The 20,240-nt window shown below is 43.9% G+C and overlaps 1 protein-coding gene across 1 annotated transcript; it reads right to left on the bottom strand.

Moving 5' to 3' along the window:
* Positions 1–1,914: 1,914 nt before the first annotated feature.
* PHYH (phytanoyl-CoA 2-hydroxylase) lies at positions 1,915–19,228 on the bottom strand. Its single transcript, XM_024739046.1, has 9 exons — positions 19,077–19,228; positions 15,615–15,673; positions 14,489–14,599; positions 13,682–13,850; positions 10,356–10,437; positions 8,782–8,963; positions 6,057–6,206; positions 4,058–4,189; positions 1,915–2,187 (listed from the first exon to the last, which is right to left on the bottom strand). The coding sequence occupies exons 1-9, from the start codon at positions 19,149–19,151 to the stop codon at positions 2,134–2,136; spliced, it is 1,014 nt and encodes a 337-aa protein (XP_024594814.1). The 5' UTR covers positions 19,152–19,228; the 3' UTR covers positions 1,915–2,133.
* Positions 19,229–20,240: the final 1,012 nt, after the last annotated feature.

Below are 20,240 nucleotides of genomic sequence, written 5' to 3'. Positions count from 1 at the left end.
TAGAGTCCGTGCTGGGCAACAAAGAGTAGCCCCCACTCACGGCAACTAGAGAAAGCCCGCACACAGCTACGAAGACCCAACGCAGCCATAAATAAATAAGCACAAGGGAAGTGACAAATTCTGCTGTCTGGTTTTCCTGCTGAAGTCTATTTTTTCACATTTATTTTAAATTCAAAATTATTTGGGGGCTTCCCTGATGGCGCAGTGGTTGAGAATCTGCCTGCCAATTCAGGGGACACGGGTTCGAGCCCTGGTATGGGAAGATCCCACATGCCACAGAGCAACTAGGCCCGTGAGCCACAACTAGAGCCTGCGTGTCTGGAGCCCGTGCTCCACAACAATAGTGAGAGGCCCGCACACCGCGATGAAGAGTGGCCCCCGCTTGCCACAACTAGAGAAAGCCCTCGCACAGAAACGAAGACCCAACACAGCAAAAATAAATAAATAAATAAATTTTAAAAAGAAAAAAAAAAACTTAAAAAAAAATTAGTTGGAGAAGTTTATTGCAGAACAGTGCCCCATACATGCTGTTTACACTGGCTTTCCCTATGTACGTTTTATTTCCAATTATTCCATAATGCTTAGACGCTGTCAGGGATTCTCAGGTCTTCCCCAGTGTCTAGCGAGACCTGAGCTTAAACTGGGTGTTCTTACAGAGAAACTGACAAAAACGGTGAAGCTAGATTTAGGAAAACATGTGCATAGCAGAATGACAAAAACGGGGACTCTTTCTTTCTTTTTAAAGCTTTAACTAGAATTTTTAAGAAAAAGGACTGTGGCTCCTTGCTGCCCTCAGCTGGTGTAGAAATACAGTGCTCTATTAAATTCCCCCAGTCCACACCACTCGAAATCCAAATCAAAAGTATCTAACCATACGGTATTTATTTTTCTCTTTCTGACTTACTTCACTCTGTATGACAGACTCTAGGTCCATCCACCTCACTACAAATATCTCAATTTCGTTTCTTTTTATGGCTGAGTAATATTCCATTGTATATATGTGCCACATCTTCTTTATCCATTCATCTGTGGATGGACACTTAGGTTGCTTCGTGTCCTGGCTATTGTTATAAAGCAGAAACTAACACACCATTGTAAAGCAATTATACTCCAATAAAGATGTTAAAAAAAAAAAAGTACCTAACCATTTTCCAAGACCTTGAAAGAGGTTAGATTTCATTCGTAAATGCTGCCCTGCACAATAGGAATTGGCAGAGAAAGTTACCCTGGTCTTCTCTCTTTAGAGAAAAAGACTTGGCAAGATCCAGTCTTTGAGGAGGTTGGTTGGGCTGGAGAGGCCATGGAAGGAAATCCTGTGTCAGAACATGAGTCTCCACCCACATTTTTACTCCGTGGTGCCCTTCTTAGGCCCTCCACTAACTGTGCCTCTAATATTCATTGTTCCAGATTTGAAAAGAAATCTCTCACAACACGAAATTGGGAGGTGGTGGGCTTTGCATTTCAGAACATTAATCCCTGCTTGGGTAAAGAGCTAACTGAATGAAAGAAACTGATCGAACAGACTTCAATTATGCATCACCTTTATTAGCTGCAACCCCAAGTTTTCCTTAAAACAGTAATATTTCACTTTTACTGATTTTATGTTCGTTAAAGCCACGCCACCGTGCTGCAGAATTACCTGTATGCGGTTAAGTACTGGATCTGTGCACTTTGTTTTTTTTGTTTTTTTTTTTTTTTTGATGTTGGGGGTAGGAGTTTATTAATTAATTAATTTATTTTTGCTGTGTTGGGTCTTCGTTTCTGTGCAAGGGTTTTCTCTAGTTGCTGCGAGCGGGGGCCACTCTTCATCGCGGTGCGCGGGCCTCTCACTATCGCGGCCTCTCTTGTTGCGGAGCACAGGCTCCAGACGCGCAGGCTCAGTAGTTGTGGCGCACGGGCCTAGTCGCTCCGCGGCACGTGGGATCTTCCCAGACCAGGGCCCGAACCCATGTCCCCTGCATTGGGAGGCAGACTCTCAACCACTGCACCACCAGGGAAGCCCCTGGATCTGTGCACTTTGATTTTGTTAACAAGTGGATAGAAAAGATTACATCATCTCATTGAGAAAAGGTTTTCCTCTGACACCTTGTTCCATCCTGGTTTTCTTGAAAAGAGTTCGAGCAAAGGGCTATTTCAAAGGTTGATTCTTTCTCCTTTCACGACGCGTGCTCGAAATTTCCAAATATCCTGGAAATAATACCAAACAGTGAGTTTATGGGACACTTCGATTTACCTATTCACCATAAGACAAAGTAGATTACTAGCATCTACAAGTGGTTAAATACAAAAAAGAAAAAGAAAACCCGTCTACAATGGTCATAACAGTAAATAAACCACATTCTGAGACTCCAATTAATGTACCTGCCAACATCTAAAATCATGTTTTGGAAGCCAAGACAGTGAGTCCCCACTCGTGTCAGTCTTGTTTCACTTGGCGCTCGTGCTGAGTACAGGTGTTGGAACTGGCTGTTAAGTCTGGTCACAATACAAAGAGTTTAGTACCCAAGCTCCTGCTTTCCTTGGTCATGTTTGCCTGCCCCATTCTGAGCCATGTACCCCTGATTAGATCATTATCATGAAAATGATGTCCTGGGCTACTGGTTTGGGTTTTTTCTTCTTTGTTCCTAATAAAACAACTCAGACTTTCTTGTTTATTTTTGAGCAAACAGCAAGGTATCCTGGGAAGAACGATTTTGGAACTGGACCTGACTCTGAAATCTCCGTCACTTACGTAATTGAGGGCAATCTCTTGAACTCTTCATTTTCTCATTAAGAACTTGGAGCTATAATGACTGCTCCACTGGGTTTTGGTGAAGAAGAGAAGAAAAGGGATATGAACGTGCTTTTGTACCTGACAAAGAACTCTATAGCAGAAGTTACTATTGTTCTTTTAAGTAAAGCCAATGAACTATAGCTGAGAGAGTAACGAAAAATAAATACAGGAACTGATTCATTTAGTACAACTGTGACAGACCTCAAACGTATACATTTTTTTCCTGCCTTGAAATTCAGGGTGTTGGATGGAAGCTCCAGTTGGCAAAATATGTTGCCTTTGTAGGACATTTAAGTACTGGACAAAGGGAGAAGGACAAGACTTCCAGGATGTGCAAATGTGAGACCAGAGCATTTTCAGATATGGGATACATTCACAGATTCTAAAGAGAAAAGGGGTTAAGGGTGGAGGAAGATTTGTGCGCTGGGAAGTTGTTTCAGAAGGTGGTACCCTGCCTTTGGTGAGCAAGGCTCTTCAGAGTACTAGAAGGCCCTGAGTTATCATTACACTCAGCCTATTTGGGGGTCATGTCGCCCCCAGAATAGATGCATTTAGTTATCTAATGCACATTTAACAAGTAGGGTCAGGTTCTTGGTTCAGATGCTAAAATGTACACAATCTACGATGCAAATAAGTTTATTTGCCTTGACTGATAACTTGTTGTCGATCAGCAGCAGCATGGAATGTTCACCAGTTGAAAACAAATAGTCTGCAGATGAGGTGTATTAATTAGGGAAGCATATGGAATACCGTCTTACGCCCGCTCTGACAAGCATCAGTGATCTCTCATCTCTGCTACGTGCAGGCTCTCGTTAAACTCCGGATGCAAACTGACCCAAACAAACACTTGCTTGCTTGAGAACTGCTTTCTGGGAGTCTTACTGGAATTCCAAATGCATATACTCTCTTTACAAACAAAGGAGGCCTATGATTGACAGCCCAAACCTTTAAACTGTGTGCGTTCAGAAGGTAGCCTTGTCCTCCATTTGCTCTCCTCTGAATTTGTTATCTACTTCCTCTCCTACCTGTCCGTTCTGCAACACGATGGCCTGCGTACCACAGGACAGCCCAGAGACTGACAGAATTCAGGTCTCCCATGCTGGGGAAGCAAGTAGTACAAACAAACTCCACTGTCATTCTTAGGTCTCAGCAATGTTTCCGAAACGAGCTCTAAACCCAAGCATTTTATACTTTCAGACTAAGTCAGGTATGAGAATTATTAAGCATCTGAAGAAAAGAAAAAACCAAGATCTTTACCTTGTCATTTCATACAGACATACATACCTTCAGGCTGACGTCTTTCACTCCATGGATTTTACTGGCTATCTTTAAAACTTCCTCTCCAATGTTTTCTTGACTGGTACCCTTCACGTCGATGTAGTGGCAGTTGGCATCCGCAAAATGGCAGGAAATTGCCTGTGCAAAGTGAATCGATTCATGTTACAAAAACAAGAACAAACAAACAAAAAACACCCCGTTAACACCAGCAACCTAGCAAGGAGGCTTCTTTTAGATGTCACTGCGCATTCGATTTCTAGACTGAATGCTGTTCCCATGTGTCCTGAATCAGTCTCTTGATGGCTCAGCTGCTTTTTTTTCCACCCAGCTAAAGGATAATTGAGAATTTACATGACGTTTTTCACTAGCTGTGTTATTTATTTTCCAAAGGTATATATGGGGCAGGGAACAGAATTATGTAAGTAAGAAATCTTTAACTTTTTAGCATTTGATTTTTCTAATGAGTGGATACTGCCAAGTCCTACAAAGGAATGTATTGCAGGGTTTCTCATCACCTCAGTTACAGAAGTTACTCAGTTAAGTTTGTAATGAGTTGGTATTTCAATGGCCACAGATGATGGGGTGAAAAAACTGAAAAGACCTTGCAAAGGAAATAATAGGCAGACACCCCTCTTGAATCAGAAGGATGTTTAAAGTTTGATCGCATTCACATACAATACCCACCTCGTTTCCTTTTGAAGGTAAGATGGAAGTTCCTTGGTTCTCCCCATTCTTGAAGGAGTTATAAACAGATCTAACTTGCAAAGCGGTAGTTAAAACTCACCTTCCTTGTCACAGGTTAGTTGTCTTAGGGTGACTGCACCCATCAGAAGAGCTTCCTACTTTGCCCCAAATATCAAATTTCGAGGCAGTTGAGTCACAAACTTTACTTCCCATGGAAGCCCTAGTGCCATACCAAGCCATACTGGAGCCTGAGGCAACAGGGAAAAAATGTACAGTCCTACCTGTACCCTTTTATGTATTTTTTAATGGTTAATATTTCCCCAAACATTAAAGCAGTTAAAAAATTATAGTCGGTATATTAAAACACATTATTTCCAGCGTAGTGCCTGTACCCCTTTGCACAGTTCTGAGGGTCATGGTAGTGGAGGGTCTGACCTCGTCTTTAAAATTTTGGCGTTGTGCTCACCATGGATTTTTTGGCATTAATTTTGATTTTTTAAACTACTACATTAAAATATTATGTAACTGGACCGTGGAGGTTTTGGGTACCCCTGAGGGGAATGCCTTCTTCCCTCATGCCCATCCCTCACCAGGCTCATGGAGCCTGCTGGATATTGGAATGAATGGAAGATGAAATCTGACAACTAACCCTCAGCCTCAGGGAGACACAAGGGATTGTTGTGACAGACTGGAAAACTTCACTCAGCCCCAAAGAAGCCCCTAATATTTGGTATAAACAGCCATGTCATCATAGGGAAACGTGAGCCCACAGTATCGTCAGATCTGCGGAATCTTAGAGAGGCAAGAAATCTGGGGATTTATGAGAAATTATGTCAATTTTTAATGTAAGCACTGAAATCATGAAATTGAAAACACTGAGGCTAACGGGTGAAAAACATGGCCATATCTGATTTCCGGGTGGCCAATTCAGACCTTCCTTTCCGATCAATAATATTTTCCCCAGTAGCAATAATATTACAGACGTTCCTCTTATATGAGCTGTACACATTCCAGATGTTCTTATTTGGTATGTCTGCCTTTGTTTTTGCCTCTGAAACCATAGGCTAGCAGCTTCCAAGTAAATAAGCTCTCACTCTGAAGCAATTCCATGAACGTTCAGTAGGCTGGGATCCTGAGGTCACCTGGCTCCTTGCTGCTGTGAGCAAGAAAGCGTGAGGGAGGCAAATATATTTCCTGCTAAATAAACCAGACTAAAGGGAAGTTTAGTTAAAAGTCACAAATCCTTTAACTTTGAATATATCATGGCACTTCTGTTCCTAACCCGTTCATCTTCAGAAAGAGCTGTGATGTGAATGCATACCTTCCGGAATCCTTGGCTTTTGTTCCGACCAGATCCATGGATGAGCAAAGGATGAAAGAAAACGGTGTCTCCTTTCTCCATCAGGAGGTGCACCCGGTCGTTATTTTTGTCATAGTCCTGGATCCCGTGGAACATGATGTTAACCCCTCCCTAAAACACGAGAGAAGCCAAGTCGAGATGTGAGGAAGCCACTAATTAAAACCCTATCAATGACTCATCAGGAAAAAACAGAGCTTCTCTAAGTTCTTCCAAGAGAAACAGATAAATAAATTAGATTTTAAAAAACCAAAACACCTTACCTATACCAAAGCTTCTCAGATGACTGGTTTTAAGAAAGCCCCACGTTGATGCTAAAATTTTGGACTTTTTAGACCGGATGAAAAATTTGGAATTTTCACCTACCCTTCATTACTGAATTATATATGAAGATCTAGATCAGCTTTGCATTTTGTGGTAATGCAGGAGACCACCTTTCCAGGTTAACCCATAATCATTCTTTCCCACCTGGAACTTGGCATAAATCATTATTCTATCACTCAGGAGCATCTCTGAGAAGCTAACTGTTCTCCCAAACTAGGGGAGAGAAAATACTCAGTTTTTCTGGGCTGAAAAACCACTCATGTCACGTGCAGAGTAAAGAAAGAATAGTAAATTATAACATTATGGGGACTTCCCTGGTGGCGCAGTGGTTAATAATCCGCCTGCCAATGCAGGGGACGCAGGTTCCATCCCTGGTCCGGGAAGATCCCACGTGCCACAGAGCATCTAAGCCCGTGCGCCACAACTGCTGAGCCTGCGCTCTAGAGCCCGCGCGCCACAACTCCTGAAGCCCGCGAGCCTACAGCCCGTGCTCCGCAACAAGAAAAGCCACCGCAATGACTAGCCCGCGCACCGCAGCAAAGAGTAGCCCCCGCTCGCCGCAACTAGAGAAAGCCCACGCGCAGTAACGAAGACCCAATGCAGCCAAAAATAAAAAAATAAAGAATAATTTTAAAAAATAATAAAATAAATGAAACATTATGTTTGTTTATAACTATTTTCAAAGTTAGTCACTGTATTAGGTAATGGTTATGTCTTTATGGAAGAAGCTAAAACGAGAAGTGACAAAGTTTGCAAACCTTTATGGGTCTTTGGAGGGTAGCATCCCATTTCCTTTCCTAAGACTATCCCAAATACAAATTCCTTTTGGGGAATGACTACTTTCGTACTGCACTGTATTGGGACTTTGACCCAGTGAGCTTCTCTCTGTGCACAGGGTTGATATGTAACCAAGATAAGCTAATCTGACCTCCCACCGAGGCCACTTTGAATCTGAGCAGAGGATCGAAGAGACCGGATGTAGTCAGGGTCCACTGCCCATGCCAGGTACCCCACCCAACTGTTCCCGCCGAGCAGGGACTTCCGCTTTCCTTCCCCATCCCCCAACCCCCAGAGCTGGCCAGCCTTCCCACCGATTCTGCCTGCCCCTGCAGCCCTCCAAAACATTCCCTTCGGCTGAAGTCAGTGAAAACCCACTTCTGTTGCTTGCACCAACCTTTCCTAAACCTCAACTTAATCGACGAATTTCAGATTTTATATCCGAATCTAAACTCAAATATGTTCACTTAGCACTAATCCTCAGTGCAAGAATTCTAACTGGGGGCTTTCCTGGTGGCCCAGTGGTTAGGAATCCGCCTGCCAATGCAGGGGACACAGGTTCGATCCCTGGTCCGGGAAGATCCCACATGCGGAGCAACTAAGCCCATGCACCACAACTACTGAGCCTATGCTCTAGAGCCCGCGTGCCACAACTACTGAAGCCCATGCACCTAGAGCCCGTGCTCCGCAACAAGAGAAGACACTGCAGTGAGAAGCCCGCACACCGCAATGAAGAGTAGCTCCCACGCGCCACAACTAGAGAAAGCCCGTGTGCAGCAACAAAGACCCAGTGCAGCCAAAAATAAAATTAATTAATATTTTTAAAAAAGAAGAATTCTCACTAGTTGGCACAGAAGTCCTGAGAGCCATATTCTTTACGTCCCACAGAACCGTGTCCATTCTGTCTGCCTTAACAACAGGTGCTCTTCCCACCTTGATCATCATTATGGGATTTTTGAGACATTGCCTTATACCTAAAATGCTAAGAGTCTCCTCTCTGGTTTCTCTGCCTCTGGACTCTTACACCTGCAGTACATTCTGTGCCAGACCACAAGGTTATCGCCTTGAAGAACCAATTTGACCTCATCACTCATGGGCCCCAAAGCATTAAACAGTCCTCCAGCATCATCAGCTGAATCGATAAACCATGAACAGCCTCGCAACGGGATACTACTCAGTCCTCCCCAGAGCCTCTCTCTGCCGGTCTGTTCAGCTGGAAGGAGATGATCCCACTTCTTCACTGCGAGACCCACCAATCAGGGTGTAAGACTCATGTGGCGCTTGGCACACACATCTGGTGTTGCCGCGTTTGTGTCTTACCTCTGCACGTAGGCTTCATAATCTCAGATCTTTTATAGCATCACCAAAGTTCCCCATTTTGGTTGGCTTTCAAGCACTTGTTGAAGGAACAAAGACAATCATTTTATCTGACATCCTTGAATTTTCCCTGATCCTTATTCTAAATCCTAGAACAATGTTTTGCTAAGAAGGGAAGTGTCATCTTATTGGCAAAGCTCCTTATGTATACTGATGTGAAATCAAAACAACAAAAGATTCTGATCAAGACTCAGCCTCCAGGCAGACTTACCTCCCACTGGGGATAATCGTGTGTCTTCAAGGGGCCTCTGTGTGTCCCTGGGAGCACAACCAGACAGCCGTTGTCCCGGTCGATGTGCTCCATGGCTGTCCAGGCACAAACGATGCTATTGCTGGGCCTGAAGGGGAAATAGTGCAGATCCTGGTGCAAGGGGTGACGGGATGTCTTCTTGCCTAAAACAGAACCTGCTGTTAAAATAAGTAAACTCAAGTCTCAGAATTCTTCTCCTCTGCCTGAAAAACCAGAACAATGAGCTATCCCTGCAAAAGCAAACAGATGAAACAACGCTAAAGAAAACCAGCCTCAACAGATAAGCACCAAACTGGAACACTGAGTCAGCACAGTGACTGTATTTTTTTTGGCCATGCCGCAAGGCATGAGGGATCTTAGTTCCCCAACCAGGGATTGAACCCATGCCCCTTGCAGCGGAAGCATGGAATCCTAAGTGCTGGACCACCAGAGAATTCCCATCAGCACAGTAACTCTGGATCCTGTCATTATTTCTGGGCTTCTGGTAGCCAAGGACTACTTTACACTATTTTCTAGCATGCTGTACGTATGTCATCATCTCTGTTGTGCTTTATTCTTTCCTAACTCTGGTTTGGGCACAGAGCTTAGTATTCCCAAAAAAAGGCTGATTAATTAAAGAGAGTGGTCAAATCTGAGGTCCTCTGATAGCCTTCAAAGTGCCTGGTACAAAAAAATATATTCGTTAATTAACTAACTAACTAAATAAAAGGCCTCTCAGAGGTTTCCCCACCAAACTAGAAGCATTTGGTGTACAATCAGTGTGCAGAATCAGAGATACTAGGCCCACGTTTACATTTTTCCCTAGTTTTGCCCTCTGAACGTGGTTCCCCCAGGCCACCGGCTCTCTCCAGGCAAGACACCCAAGGAGGGAAAGACTTGGTGTTAAACTACAGACCTGTCACATAAGCCTCTCCCAGCCATCAGGAGGAAGACAAAGTAGAAAAGGATCCAGAATCTCTAATGGCCGATTTACTACCGCTGGTACAGCTGAATTTCTCAGTGTGGCCCAAGAGCCATCTGCATTAGCATCTCTGGGTATGGTTAATAAAAATGCAGATTCCTGGGTTCTGTTTTCTGAATCAGTCTCTCTAGGAGGGAGGTCTCAGAAGCTACATTTTAGCAAGCACAGGAAATTTTAAGAATAACTGTGGTATATGATTTATAAGAATAATTTTAACTTTGGTAGTAATAGTAATGGCTTTAGATCAGGAAGGCAAAGTCCACACTTTCATGCATGGGTGAGACTGGTAACAAGGCTTAGAGATGTTGAATAACAGCCTCTGGGGTGTAGGGACAGTCGTGTTTACTGAACTGCATCTTTCAGAAGCCAGTTGTGTAAAAACCCAGCGATAACCCTATACTTCAATGTTTTTATGATGTAAGCTATCTTAAGACTTAAATAAAAGTACATATATTCATTTATGCGAAGTTTAGCAGCTGTACACCTTGCTATCAGTTAGGACATCAACCTTACGTACTTAAACACTTTTTTTGTTGTTGTTGTTGCTTCTACTTTACAAATAAGAGCTCTTTACCAGAATCTGGAGGTTTGTTTATCAGCATCGTATGCATGGCCATAATATTGGGTCCAGTGAAGCACTCCACATATTTCAGAATCTAAGGGAGAGGGGCAAGAAAGTTCATGGGAAATCAGATACATAGGCAGGTGGCACAAAGTACATCTGTCTATACAAGAACTCAGATGGCAACTGTTTAAAACAATCCATTGATATTTCACAACCTTGCAAACAAACCATGGAAAAGTCAGCAACTGGAAATCATTGGAAATTTACAACACTCTGAACTAAACAGCCTTTTTGGAGCCAGCTGGAAACTTGCGTACTTCTTCTACAAGAGAGATGTGAGTTTCTGTGAGACACCAACTGCAAAGGGCAGGAATGCCCTTCTTTCCACCAAAGCCGTTGGCAGTTGCCCAGTGAGAAGGCAGCTTCCTTTTCCTTCACGGAGACTCTTCGTAAGAAGGGACCACGAAAGGCCCTGACAGGTTTGCCGCTGTCATGAGTAACCCCAAGGGCAGGAGAACAGGGGCCTGGAGACCACTTCACAATCAGCATGGCCATTAATTCAACAACTCCCTCCTAAGGTCTCTGAACCAGGCAGAGTGACAGCAAGTAGGGACACAACAGTGAACAAGATAAGCGGGTCCCTGCACCAAAGGAGTTTATATGCTGGTGGGAAGAAAGGTGTTAAACACATAATGACGTGGGCCGATGTGGTTGAGACCCATGCTCCGAGAAATAAGCTGCAATGGGAGCAAGGGACAGGGAGGACCACCTCCTGCATCAGACCCACTAGAAAGGGGTAAAAAGCAGAAAGGACTCAACACTGCATGCCTCCTACCTGCCAGGGGCTTTCTATATATTGACACATCAGCTCGGTTAAGCCTCACAATAGTCCCTGAAAATTAATGCCCCCATTCATTAATAATACTTTGAAATGAATGCCCCACACGAATAAGATGCCTAAGTTTGCAGAGCCAGTTAAATGAAAAAGATGGTATTCAAACTCCCTTTCTGTCTGCCTCCAAAAAATGAAGCACAGTCTACGGCTTTCTCACTATTTGAACTCTTGTGTATAAGGAATATTGGCAGTTTGAGTATGAAACACTTGAAATGTTACAAAAATCTCAGGAGTCAGGCCTCATGCTTGTTTTTTTAATAAGAAGTTTGTTTTTGTCTTTTTTTTTTTTTTTTGGTATTCACTTAGGCTGCGATTTTCTAAACCTTCGTCATTCAAGAGCCATCCTCACCGTTTCTGTCCTGCTTTGCAGAATTTCCCAATATATTTAGCCAATATTCTCCCTAAATTAAATTAACTCACTTCTTTTACTTAGTTTTTTTTTCTTTTTAAAAATATTTATTTATTTATTTATTTTTTGGCTGCATTGGGTCTTCGTTGCTGTGCGCAGGCTTTCTCTAGTTGCGGCGAGCGAGGGCTACTCTTTGTTGCGGTGAGCGGGCTTCCCATTGCGGGGGCTTCTCTTGTTGCGGAGCACGGGCTCTAGGCACGCGGGCTTCAGTAGTTGTGGCACACAGGCTCAGTAGTTGTGGCACACGGGCTTAGTTGCTCTGTGGCATATGGGATCTTCCTGGACCAGGGCTCAAACCCGTGTCCCCTGCATTGGCAGGCGGATTCTTAACCACTGCGCCACCAGGGAAGTCCCTCTTTTACTTAGTTTTATCCTGATTAATAATATTCTTGAAATCATGGATTTGAGGTGCTGGTTCATTTTTCCAATACATATTAAAATAAATACCCAGCTATTAAAAGAATGCCTACCTCCCTAAAATCATTGCATGAACCACCAGATACGTGGTTCACACGTTACAGAGGTAGGAAATCTGAAAGTCCCGATAGAGCTTAATCTACTACATGTTGCCTGTGATTTCCAGCTTTTTATCCTCGGTCCACCCACACAACTTCCATTTCTATAACAGGACTTGAGGTTGGGAAGCATGCATGGCTCAGAGGGGCCACTTCTCCTCCCAACCCCAACCCAAGGGGCCCGACATCCCAGGTGGCTCAGCTGTACAGTCTTTCTTCATGAATCAGATTTTTTAACAGCACTTGAGGTTATAGCTTCTAATAAGTACTTTGTGCAAAGTGTCCTTTCAAACCATTCTAAATAAATGGTCATAAACTGTAGTACCTTTATGCAATGGAATACTATGCAATAGTTTACAAAGTATAAAGTAGATCCATAGATACTAATATGGAAAGATGTCTCAGATCTACTGCAAGTGGAAAAACAAAGTGACAACCAGTATGTTCCCTGTCACACAAAAGGTGGGGTTATACAGATATGCTTGCTTATACCTGAAACAATTCTAGATGAATACATAAAAAAACTGAACAGTGAGTGGTGCTGGGGCTGGGAGAATTCACTTTTCATTTCATGTCCTTCCATACTATTTGGATATTTTTATAAATATGAACTACTCTTAAAGAATAATTTTTTAAAAACTAGTTTACATTTATTTGTGTGTTTTTTTTTTTTTTTGGCTGCGTTGGGTCTTGGTTGCTGGGCGCAGGCTTTCTCTAGTTGCGGTGAGCAGGGGCTACTCTTAGTTGCAATGCATGGGCTTCTCATTGCGGTGCCTTCTCTTGTTGCAGAGCACAGGCTCTAGGCACGTGGACTTCAGTAGTTGTGGCTCGGGCTTCAGCAGTTGTGGCTCTCAGGCTCAGTAGTTGTGGCGCACGGGCTTAGTTGCTCCGCGGCTTGTGGGATCTTCCCGGACCAGGGCTCAAACCCCTGTCCCCTGCATTGGCAGGTGGATTCTTAACCACTGCGCCACCAGGGAGGCCCTAGTTTACATTTAAAAACAAACTCACACCTCTACTGACCAGATCATAAAACAAAATGAAAAAAATAAATGGATATTACAGTAAATGGCCTCAGCATTATCACCCCTGTGGAAGTGCCTGTATGAAGTGTGAGAAAGGCTCTCTTGCTCTCTCTTACCACAGAATTCCTGCTCTTCTTCACCAAAAATAATTAGCAAAAGCAGGATTTCTCAGTCTTGGCACTACTGACATTTCGGGCTGGATAATTCTTTGTTTGCGGGAAGGGGCTCTTCTATGCATTATAGCATCCCTGGGCCCAAGCAGCAGCATCCCTGACCTCCACCCATTAGAAGCCAACAGGACACCATTCCTCCTGCCTGACAAGCAAACATGTCTCCAGACATTGCCAAATGTCCATCTCTGATTGAGAACCACTACTCTAGGACCCCGGTAGAAAAGGGCTAGATGAAGTAAAAAATAATAATAATATTTCAGAGGCAGGCACGCAGATGGGCAATTAGCTTAAAGAGAAAGAGAACACAAGAAGGGCTTGAACCTCAGGGAGGGTGCAGTATCTGAAGAGTTCCTTATCTTCTTGGAAATCTTGGACCTTGGTGATCACTTTCTCACTTGGCACATACTCTGATTTTGCAGTGGTCACATCTCTCATCACCATCAATCCCAGTGGCTTCACCTCCATTCTGCAGATTCTTTCAAACTCATCCCTAGAAAATTCAATTGGTAAATGATATCATTACCGCAGGCTCCAAGCACCTCCCTGGCCTTGTTCTGTGGAGAGACTTGAAGGTTTGGGGGTGGTTTTTCTGCACCAAGTTGGCCTCTAGCCCCAGGTTGAACAGTTCTGATGGGAGGAAGGAGAACATGGCCAACTCAGAAGTGCCTGCCTCCTTACTGTGAGGCTGAAACTTGCTCCCAGAGTTCAAATATTCCTTAGCTTGGCAGACCAGCGAGGAAATACTTGTGAGTTGGTTTCGTCTGAATAAAAAAGCAAACACTTCCCTAGCACTGCAATAAGCCAGGCCCTGTTTAAAGTATTCTCTCTCTATTTTACCTATTTAGTCCTAAAAACAACTCTAGGACATAAGTACTGTTATTTCCCCCATTTTGCAGATGTGGAAACAGGCATGGAAAGGTTAAGGAATTGCCTCATACACACAATGTTAAGCGATGGGGCTAAGATTAAAGCCAGCCACCCTGGCTTGAGCCCAGGTTCTAACAAACCACTTCCTCACAAACCCAATCCCTGAAAAATATCTGTACAGACACAAGCTAATCTTACTCATATTCCCACTATACACATAGAATACATATTTCTGTTATATAACAAATAGTGTTACTGTACCTAAAATACTGAATATCAGCATCAGACACCAAATTTTTAATGACAAGAAATCCATTTTCTTCATAAAATTTTCTCTGTTCTAGGCTTAGAATATTATTATCCCGAGTATACCTGAAGGAGAAAAAAATCTCAAGTAAGTCCAATTTAAAAATCACAACCTAACAACAATATGTATCAAGAACCTGAGAAATGTATGTACTCTTCCACTAAGCATTTTTATTTCTAAGACTTTAAGGAAATAATCTGAAAAAAATGTTAAAGCTTTAGATCCAAAGCATTAATTACTGTCACCAAGAAATGGAGGAGTAATTAACTAATCATATTATATCCATTCAATGGGACATGACTCAAGCATTAAAAATAAAGAGCATATAATAGCATGGACAATGCCTATTAAATTAAAATATGATGACAATGATGTAAAACCAAGACACTACTTGTTTAAAAAAAAGACTATAAGGAAGTACAAAAAAAAATTTTTTTTTTTTCAAAAAAAAATTTTTTTTAATAGTGATTGCCTTTATGTAATGGCATTATGAATGATGTTTTTTTAATTCCTTCTATTTCTCTGATTTTAAAATTCTGTAATGAATATGTATGGTTTTTCAGATGGGAAACTAATATATTTTATGTTTTAAATTGTCTAGTTCATGCATTCACAGAAGAAATCAAAGTAACAGAAATCTGAATAAGTGTACAGCACACACACAAACTCAGATCACCCTGTCCATTACTCTGGTTTGGAACTGTGACCCTATAGAATATTCCATGGAGATCAATGTTTTCCACTTCAAAGGTGATTTTAAGACAAACCAAAGATGCTAGCTAATACATCAGACTAACCAAACGACAGGCTAATTTAAATGAGATATACGATGCCTGAATTCTACAAAATAAGTTTATGCACTTTCTCACATTTTTCCCCCTTTCTGAATTTTAAAATACATATAGAAAAAGCCAGGGGCTTCAAAATTTTCCATGATCGTTAGAACAAATCCTGGAAATGGAGAATTTGTATAATGAATTCTCATCGGGCAACATGTATTTTAAATCCTAGTTACCACTAGAAAAAAAAAAAACCTTTATATACATTGTATGGCTAAAAATTAAAATTAGATCTACTCACTGGAATTGTTGAGGACGGAAGCCGGCAGGAGAAACAGTCCCTGAAGTGTGGTGCGCTATCTAGGACGTGAATTAAGGCAAATGAAGTAAAGTTTAGGTGTCAACCTTTTCTAGAAATGCTCTGCCCTGGATTGGTTTTCACAAGGGAAGACGGGCTCTAAATAGTCACCAAGCAAACTGATTACACACGTAAGTTCTGATGCACTGCTGCTTACCTCATTTCATTTCACAATAGCCTGAGGAGGTGGCTGCAAGCCAGGAGCTTTATTATTCCTGTTGCATAGAGCAGGAACCCTAGGCTAGGAGAGCTCAGTAACTAGTCCAAGGTCACCGAGGAGAAAACAGCTGAGCCAAGGCTTCCACGCGGTATTCAGAGTTTCCATCTATTTCATTCCCCCTGGCTATTTCTCCCACCGAACTACTGAACGAATAAAAATGGAAAGGCTCTATTCTAGAAATAAGGAGAAACATGTGCTATTCAAAAGAGGAATTTAACTTAGTAGGAGTCTAGTCCAAAATATTAGCAATATTGGCTGGTCATTAGAAAAAAAAAGTCTACCTTTATAGAAAATGTTTGCCAACCCTGGCTCAAGACTAGGAGCTGCTGGGACTTCCCTGGTGGCACAGTGGTTATGAATCCGCTTGCCAATGCAGGGGACATGGGTTCGATCCCTGGTCCGGGAAGATCCCACATGCTGTGGAGCAACTAAGCCCGTGCGCCACAACTACTGAGCCTGCGCTCTAGAGCCCGCGAGCCACAACTACTGAGCCCCCGTGCCACAACTACAGAAGCCCATGCGTCTAGAGCCCATGCTCCGCAACGAGAAGCCACTGCCGTGAGAAGCCTGTGCACCATAAGGAAAGAGTAGACCCCACTCGCCGCAACTAGAGAAAGACCACGCACAGCAACGAAGACCCAACGCAGCCAAAAATAAATAAATAAATAAATCATAAAAGAAACAAAACTGAGTTATTTGTAGTGAGGTGGATGGCCCTAGAGCCTGTCATACAGAGTGAAGTAAGTCAGAAAGAGATAAACGGATATCATATGCTAACACATATATATGGAATCTAAAAAAGAAAATGGTTCTGATGAACCTAGGGGCAGGACAGGAATAAAGATGCAGATGTAGAGAATGGACCTGAGGACACGGGGAGGGGCAAGTGTAAGCTGGGATAAAGTGAGAGAGTAGCATGGACATATATACACTACCAAATGTAAAATAGCTAGTGGGAAGCAGCCGCATAGCACAGGGAGATCAGCTCGGTGCTTTGTGTCCACCTAAAGAGGTGGGATAGGGAGGATGGGAGGGAGACGCGACAGGGAGGAGAAATGGGGATATATGTATATGTACAGCTGATTCACTTTGTTATACAGCAGAAACTAACACACCATTGTAGAACAATTATACTCCAGTAAAGATGTTAAAAAAAAAAAGACAGCCCAAAGAACAGGAAAAAATGTTTGCAATCATATATCTGATAGGGGACGTGTATCTAGAATATAATAAAGAACTATTACAACTCAATAATAAAAAGATAAATAACCCAATTAAAATTTGACAAAGGAGGGACTTCCCTGGAGGTCCAGTGGTCAAGACTCCACGCTCCCAATGCAGAGGGCACAGATTCGATCCCTGGTTGGGAACTAAGATCCCGCATGCTGCACAGCACAGCCAAAAAAAAAAAGAAACACTACTTGCCTTAGATTTAAGATTTGCAGCAATACAGCCTTTCACAGGCCTCTGAATTACCTATGGTTTCTCAAAAGAAAAAAAAAAGTCTATAAAATAAACAATGACTCCAAGAAAAATATGATCCACATAGCAGAGTATCATTTTAAATATCTTACAGAACTAGAAATTCCCTTTTGTTTTCTATCTAGTAATCACAGATGACTGACTTAGCATCTTGGTTTTTTTCTTCTCATTTTTTTCATTGTTTCTTTAGCTTAAAGAGTTACTTTCAGAATGTCACTTCTCTTAAACATGTTATCCTTTTTGAATGATGTCTTTATATAACTGGGGAATATAATAGTCAAGGAGATGGGAATTCCCTGGAGGTCCAACTGCGGAAGGCCCAGGTTCAATTACTGGCCGGGGAACTAAGATGCCACAAGCCACGCGGTGAGGCCAAAAAAAAAAAAAAACGTCAAGGAGGGGCTTCCCTGGTGGCACAGTGGTTGAGAGTCTGCCTGCCGATGCAGGGGATACGGGTTCGTGCCCCGGTCCGGGAAGATCCCACATGCCGCGGAGTGGCTGGGCCCGTGAGCCATGGCCGCTGAGCCTGCGCGTCCAGAGCCTGTGCTCCGCAACGGGAGAGGCCACGGCAGTGAGAGGCCCGCATACCGCACAGAAAATAATAATAAATAAAATAAATAAAATAAAATGTATCAGAAACAAGTGCAAACAGATCGCTGGGCCCCATGTCCAGGTATTTTGATACCACAGGTCTGAGATGAGCCTGAGTATCTGCGTTTTTAACAACTGCCCAGGTGACGCTGATACTGCTGGTCCGGGGACTGCACTTTGACAACCACTGCTTCCCTTAAATGACCTTGGTCAGGAGTTTTCATCTCCCCTAGCCTCGACTGTTTTCTCAACTGTAAAATGAGATTACAGAGTCACCTGGGTTCCCTTCATCAGTTCGTGGATGAGATTTCAAATTTACAACGGTTCCGATTCATCAAGGCTTGGAATTCAGCAGAGAGAGCAATAGTGAAAGTAAAAGAAACAGCCAGTAAGATCGTTTTAGGAAAGATTTCAGGATCCTAAATATAGCAGAACAGGACACAAGGGAAAAAAATCCCAGGCCCAGTTTTCTGTGGAGCTTCCAAAGGTTCACGCTGAACGAGAACACTTAAACTGAGCGGGCAAAAACAATTCTATAAAGCTACTTGACTTCTATGTCACAGTGACATCTCTCTGGATCCAACGCCCGTAGCACACACATGCTCTCGGGGATTAACTTCTCAAGGCCTGACCAGGAGGGGACACAGGGCACCCAGCCCTTCTCCAGGAGACAGTGTTAGCTCCAGGGGCGGCTCCTCCAGGCAGCTCTGCGACCCCGTTTAGGGTCTCGGTCTCTGGGCAGCCGCGGCCATCAGGCGCGGCCAAGTGCAGAAAGCGACAAGGCAGCAGAGAGCAGGCCCGCTCGGTAACGACTTCCCCCCCGCCCCCAAAGCCAGGGAACAGAGGCCCTGAGGGCCCGGACGGCTGCAGCGACGCCACTCCAGTCGCTGGGGCCAGCAGTCCCGGGCCTACCGGGCGGGCCGGTCCCCTCTGGGGCATTGGGGACCACCGGCTCCTGGGGTCGCACCTGTCCTCGCCCCCAGGGCCCGGAAGAGACGTGACCATCACGGGGACAGGCGGCGCGGAGCAAGGAAGAGCCGGCGCGGCGGCTGTGTGATGCGCCCTGATAGCCACCACCCTTCCAGCTCGAGACCCCCGCACCCAAAGGATACGACGGCCCCGGCCGAGCGGCCGCCGAGGTGTCGCAGCAAGACGCGCAGGCGGGCGGAGGCGCGATCCTTGTCCATGGCATCGGGCGGGGGGACACCCGGTGGCCCGGCCTGGGCCGCACTTAACTCTGCGGGCGACCCCGCCTCCGCGCGGCGGGCGGGGCTTGGCACGGACGCAGCTCAACCCGGGCCACGGGACTCGGGGAAGCGCCACTTCCGGGGAGCGGCCTAGGGCGCTGCGCGCAGCTTCACGTGGCGACCACAGCGTGGGGTCGCTGCCTGCGCACCTTGCTTCTAGCGGATCGCAGAGGTCATCTTTGTCGCACAGAGCAGGAAGCTAGTCCCCAAGGGCTCGGTCACTAGGGTAAGATCGCCCAGGAGGAAGTCCAGCCAGAACACAACATGCTTAATGGCATAATTTCCACTCATTTTATGCTGTATGACTGATCCTTCCACTAAACTGCTGAAGGAATAAAAATTCCAATGTTCAGCCCTAGAAGCAACATGTGCTTTCCAAAAGACACCTTTAATTTAGTGGGAATCCACTCCGAAATATTAGAAACAGTTTGGTCATTTTAAAAAAGTGTAATAAATGATTCTATGAAATGTCTAAACCACGGTCTAGTATAACATTTTTTATTTTTATTTTTTTGGTGGGCCACGCAGCATGCGGGATATTAATTCCCCGACCGGGGATGGAGCCCGTGCCCCCTGCAATGGAAGCGCGGTGGGCCCTAACCACTGGACTGCCAGGGAATTCCCTAATTTTAAATTTAGTAAAGAAACAGAATTTTTTTTTTTTCCCCAATGGGATGAGTTTGGGGATGAGTGCGTGAAACCATCACCACCATCAAGGACATAAACATCCATCGCCTCTCGGTTTCCTCCCACACTGTTTATCTCATTTGTGTGTGTGTGCGTGTGCGTGTGCGTGTGCGTGTATGTGTGGTAAGAACACAACATAAGATCTACACTTTTAGCAAATGTTAAGTATAGGATGAAGCATTTTTAGCTACAGGCACTATGCTGTATTGCAGATCTCCAGAACTGTTTTCTCTTGCATAACTGAAACTTTGTACCCACCTCTCCATGTCTTCCTCCCATATGCCCTGGTAACCATCATACTCTGTGCTTCTATGAGGTTGACTTTTTTTTTTTTTTGAGGTT

Source organism: Neophocaena asiaeorientalis, unplaced genomic scaffold (assembly GCF_003031525.2).
Source record: "Neophocaena asiaeorientalis asiaeorientalis breed wild unplaced genomic scaffold, Neophocaena_asiaeorientalis_V1.1 scaffold889, whole genome shotgun sequence".
In the NCBI taxonomy this organism is placed as follows: domain Eukaryota; kingdom Metazoa; phylum Chordata; class Mammalia; order Artiodactyla; family Phocoenidae; genus Neophocaena; species Neophocaena asiaeorientalis.
This window is presented reverse-complemented; position numbering and strand designations above follow the sequence as displayed.

Excerpts from the sequence above, each read along its gene's own strand:
- PHYH (XM_024739046.1), bottom strand. The coding sequence starts at position 19,151 with ATGGACAAGGATCGCGCCTCCGCCCGCCTGCGCGTCTTGCTGCGACAC. Across the intron at positions 13,851-14,488 it reads GCTGATATTCAGTATTTTAG|GGATGAGTTTGAAAGAATCT; the intron begins GTACAGTAACAC and ends TGAATTTTCTAG. Across the intron at positions 4,190-6,056 it reads AAAGCCAAGGATTCCGGAAG|GCAATTTCCTGCCATTTTGC; the intron begins GTATGCATTCAC and ends CACTTTGCACAG.